Raw genomic sequence first — 6392 nt, forward strand, 5'->3', positions numbered from 1 at the left:
CTTACATTATTTATGTATAGTGCTATATTTCTAGCTTTATGGTTTCATTACCGTCTATTCCTATTGTTTTTATTGGATGTTTCATAGGTTCCTATTTTTCTATAGGAAAGATATTTTTTCTACAACTACTAGTTGTAGCTCCTGTATCTAATAAAGCATGCAAAGAATATGTTTTATATTCTTTAAATTGAAATGTAATTTCAATATATGTGTAATATTTCCTGGATTGGAAATTTGAAAATGTAATTACATCATTTGTTCCAATTTTCATTTGTTGAATAATTGTTGAAGTTTGTATTTCTTCCATTCTAGTGTTTCGAGAATTTCTACTTGGTTCTGTAGAAAAAATAGGAATATGAACTGTTTTCATTCCTATTGGTGTAGAACTTGTACTTATATTATCCTTTTCTTCCTCTATTGGAGTATTTGAGGATAAAATTAAGTTCTCATTTATATTTGTTATAGCAATTTTTTTGAAATATAATCTATTTCCAGAAGACATGTATTTTATAGTACTTACAGGTTTAGAAGCACTTGTATTACTTATTTTTTCTATTATCAAATCTTTTGGTATTGATAGATCTTTTAAATGTAATAATTTTGGTTGTATTTCGATAGTAAATTTATTAGGTTCAAAGAGCTCAATAATTTTATTATTAATCTCTTTTATTTCTACTTCTGCTGTATTTGTATATTCATTAATAGAAGTCCAACTTATTGCTAGATCTTCTGCTAAATCATTAATTTCAGAATTTTTTGTCTGAATTCTTAGACATAAACACTCTTCTATTAGAGGATCTATAATAGATATAAAGTAATTTGGTTTAACTTTAAATCATATTACACCTGCATGTAAGTTTGATTGAATTCCTCCAATAAGTGCTTTTATTGGATTTTTAAATCTTTTATCTAACAAAACTGCTATTATAGGTATATCATGACCTTTTCTAAATAAAGCTCTAATAGTTATCATTATTATTCCTAAATGTATATATCTAACTTGAGGATATTTCTTTTTAATCCTCTTAATTTTATCTTTAGTAAATAATGGGATTTCTGTTAATCCTCATCTAGTATCTTTTGCTACTGTATTACCACTTATTTTTTCTATATGTCTTTGACTCCATATTTTGAATTTAGATATTTTATATATTTCTTCTTTAGAAATATGAATTTTATTTATTTTTTCTATCATTTCATAGAAAAGTCTTTTTCTTCTCCAATTAAATTTCCTAATTTTATATCTTGCTGTTCATTTTTAGGAAATTCTTCTAATTGATTATTAGAACTACTTCCTATATTAAACATAAATATATATTCTTTTTCATCTATATCAGATTTTGTTTCTAATATTAATTCATATAATATTTCTTCAGAATTTATTTCCTCTTCTGAACATATTTCTATGTCTTGTTCTTCAAGTGTTTTAATCATTTTCTTTGCATTAATTTTTCCTTTATTAGGACAATTTGGTGCTATGTGACCTTCTTCATCACATATAAAACATTTACAAATTTGTTTTTTAGGTTTTTTAGAAGTTTTTCTACTAACAAATCTTTTCTTCTTATTATAACTAGTATATTTTTTATTTCTAGGTTTCCATCTAACTAATCTATATCTTCTATTTTTCTTTTTATATCTTTTATAATTGTTAGGACGTATTGGTTTACATCCTAATTCCCATTCATTTTCTAAAATTTTTGTACAATATTTAGTACTTAATTTATGCTTAACCTGTTTAGAAGCTTTATTTTGTAAACAATGTAAATTTATTCTTTCTTTTGCAAAATTTATCCTATTTCCTATAGAGTCTATATTTTCTGATGATACACCAGCTATTTTACTATGTTTTTCTAAATAAGAAGCATATTTTTTTATACATATCTCATCCCATGGTGGTGGCAATTTATGAAAATATTGGTTTTTCCAAAATTCTATATTTTCATTTTTTAGTTTTTGATATTCATGAAGAAATTTTTACAAAATTCTTCCAAATATCTAATATCACATAATTTATTTTTTGACAAGATATAACTAGATATATATTATCTTGATCCTTTTTTTTATCAAAACAACCACAAAATTCTATTTTTAGAATAAAAGTTAATCCCTTTAAAAGATCTTTGGGAGTTCCTATCTGGTTGATTAACTGCCATTTTTGTTCTTTTCCTTTATCAGATTCTTTTTATCTTGTTAGAAATGGTAGAACATCTCCTTGAAATGTTCCAACAAAATAATTTTAAAAATTATTCTTTTGACCACATATTGTTGTTGTTTACAACAATAGTCATCGATTGTGCCCAGTCATCTATGGTTTTTCATAGTCTGATATAGCAATATTAGTTAAGTCTAAATATATTCCTCATTGAGCAACATTTCTTTTTTTTTAAATCATCTATTCTATGTGGAACTGGTTGAGTAGATGATTCCTCTGGATTTTCAGGTTTTATTTCATTTGTAGCTATATTTTCTATTTTATTATAAAAAATTCTAGTTGTATTTTCAACTTTTTCAAAATTTTTATTAAAAGATCTCAAATAATCATCATTTTGAAGATCAGACTCTATTTTTCTTTTTCCATAAAGATCTGTTTGATCAATATCCATTTGTTCTGATATTTTTATATTTTCATCTTCATCTGTTGAAGTATTTTCTTCATCAGATTTATAACTAGTAACTTTTAAGTCTTCTAGTTTTATAGAATTATTAGAGTTACTAAAACTACTACTGTCTGTAGTATCATAGTTTAACATATAATGATAGTTAGATAAGGTAAATAAATCTTTATGTTTTCATAAAATTGTTCTATTAGTTTTAAATATTAACTCTTTCATTTTTATCTGAACTTTTAGTAAATTTATATTTCCAATGTTCTATAAGTTGTTTATAGGATTGAAAATCATATTCTTGTTGATGAGTATATTTTCTTTTTTCATGTTTTTTTTATATTTTTTATTTGTAGAAGATGATTCTTCTGAAGAAGTTTCTTCTTCTTCTTCAGACAAAGTTAATATTATATTGCTATTTCCATAATATAAAGGTCCTAAGTCTTCCTCTTGTTCTATATTTTTGCTAATAATAACTTGTTCTAATTTATTATTAACATTAGATAATATTTCTTTAGATTCGTTATTCAAATCTAATTTTGTAACCTCTCCCAAATTATTTACTTGTTGTTATATTTTACTTACTTTGTTATATAATTTATGAAAATATATAGAAGTAATATCTACTAAACTATTAAAACCTCTACTCAGAGATAAAATATTATTTTCATTTTTAGAGTCAATATGCATGGCATGATTGTAAATTTTATCTTTATATAAAAATTTGTTTCTTCCATGAATTTATCTTTGGTACTAAAACCTTCTGTTATCTTTTTATGTCTTTACTCTCAAATGCCTAAAGTCTCGTACAAACATAAACAGGCAATAGAAAGGTAAAATAACAAGTAGTTTTAAGATAAATAACCATTAAATAAACTGAATTGTAAATAAAAGATAAAAACTTACAATGAATACTACGCTATTATTTCTCTAAGTATCGTTACACGGGGCCTCTGATACCAATTACAAGATATTATTGCACTTAAAAGGGTGAATCCTTAATTACTCTTAATACTAAAAGTTACTTGGAATGCATACATATATATAGCATAGGGAGACAACGAAACAATAGACATTTTAACAGACTTTAATCAACAGTAGCAGTAAGTTTAAAGAAGGTCAAGGAAGTTGTAAAGATTAAGTTTTCAAGGAGAAGTATTAATCGACTTGATTTGTAAAATGGGGAATTAATGAAATGTGATCTGTGATTGAATTGTAGTACGTAGCAGTTTCTGCTTCTTGGATTACAAAATTTCAAAGAAAAACCTAAAAGAGATTGATTTTAATAGTGAAACGAGCGTGTCATTCATGCAAAAAGAGAAGTCGTCACCGTCCAGAATTATACACAAAGGAAAACAAATTATTATCCACTCATTACTTGAAATACGTACTTCAAATAAAAAATACAGAAACCATTAGAAAAACTAAACATGTTCCTAATTATGTTTGATTCTTAAAATATTACTTATTTGAGTGTACTACACTCACTCAAATTTCATATTCTACTCTCAAAGCTGTAATTGTTTCAATGTATCAAATTCAGATCTTTTTCAACTTCGATCATTTCAATTCGGGTTTGAATCACAAGTCTAGCTTTCATATATTAAGGACCGAACCAGCATGTATGGCTTTCAATCACTGACTGCAACTTAAAACTTGGCCAAGTAAAAGAATGCTTGGTCGGCTGCCTCCTTTTTTTGCCAGCATTTACTCTCGACATTTCTTCTAAACAGCTAGAATATACTTCATTTATATTGTAGACATAGTTACAACCTAACTTACAAAATGACAGATCTATGCCATTGCACTCTACCTTAACAAACCAACTGCAACATTTCATAGTAGGCTACAACAGTGACATTTAAAACAGAAGCGCCATTGTTCAAGACCAGATTCCTTTGAAAAGTGTAGTAGTAGATGCAGTGTCCCCAAAAGTCCTCACCAAATCTGAACAAGAAGGATCTGCTTCCCCTTCAGTCTCCAGTTCCAACCCCAGTTCTTTATCAATAGCATCGGATGCCGATATGAGTAGAAACTCACATCCTTCGTAGTTCAAAAAGTCGGGTGGATCAGCCGGATGGTATCGGGTTTTCCCCAACTGGCCTTGCAGGTGAGCAGGGAAGGCTGCCTTTCGTTTGTTTCCAACTCCCCTAAACTGGGAATTGCTAGCTTGTGATGGGTTCTTGATTTGTATCAAAAAGGAGCCTTCTGGCTCGATGTTAAGTGATTCTTGGGGTTCATTCTCTTCTTTTGGTGGTGGGAATTCAAGTTTATATATCAAATGAGTGTGCATCTTGTTCTTACTTGAATTGTGCCTCACAATACGGTAAACACCTTCTCCCACTGCTCTTGCAGGAGGTTGATATCGGTGACCTCTTGATGATGTATCATATTCCTCTGCAACACATCAAGTTTCAACCTTGTGCAAATCTAGATATTGACAGTGTATTACGCAAAAACCATACCTCCTTTTAAAGCATCTTTTACATCTTCTACCTTTGTGGTCACTAATTCAACAAAACCCCAGAAAGTTTGGGACTTCTTGCCTGGATCTGGAAGTCTCTTTCTGCCCATAACTATGAACCTTAACAATGGCTCCTCCTCGATATTTACTTCCTAGAAAGTTATGAAAAGGTTTTCGAGTAAACAAGCTATAAAATAAGCTGAATAAACAAGTGCAAAAAGAGAGTTTTGCATCGTCGTTTCGACTTGATTGACTCCAAATTAGTTAGTAAATTGTGGTAAAAGTGACTACTTCGGGTATTGGAATCTTAATATATCTCACCTGGCTCCCCTGTCCACCTTCAGTTTTATTCATGGAGGAGCCAGTTTGAGGTTGATCACTTGATCTTGATTTGGCACCTTCCTTGCCAGAGTGGGGATCTTGCTTCTCTTCAACACCTCTCTCACCGGACTCTGGACGCAATACAATGTACAAGCGCTGCACATCATCAACACTGTGAACTTCCTCCTTGTTTACTTTAGGCCTATAGAAGAAGAATATTTCCCCTCTTTCCTGAATCTCAAGTTGGGGGTCATCTCTGGTCTTGTGTTCTTGGCCTTGTCCCATCTTAGCAGAATGTATGGAGTCGGTCACCAGTTACCAATACTACTTTCGTGTTCTCTACTAATTCACTTAGAACTAGAAATCCAATTAAAAAACAACCTTTCCCAATTAGGTTCAATTCCCAGAAACTTCCCACTCAGCCACGTTTCATTGGGACATGACACAACATCCATGATCCATGCACCACTACTCTCTAGGCTGCCACGTTTCCTCCCCTATACTAAAGCTATCGGTGCCCATGGAATATTACAAATCCAGTCCTCCAAATCATTTGTCTACTAGTTGTGCTAATTATTTATTTTCTAATTAAATTATACAATAAAAATTTAAAGCTTATAATATAAAGTTTTGTAATTTTCTTATATTTCGAATTTAATTTTCATATTTTTGTTTTCAGAAATTTAGCGATCTTTTAAATTTAAAAATTTATAGATCTATTTATTAATAGTTTTATAATTCTTTTGATAAATTTACTAGCATGATATTTTGAAATTAAAAAGATACCAACTTGATATCTATATAACAAAAAATGACACCGTAATGAAACTTAATTTAATAGAGAATTTTAACGATGCCTATACAAATCTACTAGATATATAAACTCTAAGTTTATACATTCATACAATATTGATCCACTTGTTATAATTCTTTTAAATCTATATTATGTTTATATATGTATAAGAGAAACCTTTTCATTTATGTTCGGTGAGGACAGTGGT

The 6392-nt window shown here is 29.1% G+C and overlaps 1 protein-coding gene across 1 annotated transcript; it reads right to left on the minus strand.

The window, feature by feature from the left end:
* Positions 1–4325: 4325 nt before the first annotated feature.
* LOC107950622 (uncharacterized) lies at positions 4326–5740 on the minus strand. Its single transcript, XM_016885504.2, has 3 exons — positions 5392–5740; positions 5072–5222; positions 4326–5003 (listed from the first exon to the last, which is right to left on the minus strand). Exons 1-3 carry the CDS (start codon positions 5674–5676, stop codon positions 4489–4491), a joined length of 951 nt encoding a protein of 316 aa, XP_016740993.1. The 5' UTR covers positions 5677–5740; the 3' UTR covers positions 4326–4488.
* Positions 5741–6392: the final 652 nt, after the last annotated feature.

This window comes from Gossypium hirsutum, chromosome D03 (assembly GCF_007990345.1).
Source record: "Gossypium hirsutum isolate 1008001.06 chromosome D03, Gossypium_hirsutum_v2.1, whole genome shotgun sequence".
Classification (NCBI taxonomy): Eukaryota; Viridiplantae; Streptophyta; class Magnoliopsida; order Malvales; family Malvaceae; genus Gossypium; species Gossypium hirsutum.

Excerpts from the sequence above, each read along its gene's own strand:
- LOC107950622 (XM_016885504.2), bottom strand. The coding sequence starts at position 5,676 with ATGGGACAAGGCCAAGAACACAAGACCAGAGATGACCCCCAACTTGAG. Across the intron at positions 5,223-5,391 it reads AAGGTGGACAGGGGAGCCAG|GAAGTAAATATCGAGGAGGA; the intron begins GTGAGATATATT and ends ATAACTTTCTAG. Across the intron at positions 5,004-5,071 it reads AAAAGATGCTTTAAAAGGAG|AGGAATATGATACATCATCA; the intron begins GTATGGTTTTTG and ends GATGTGTTGCAG.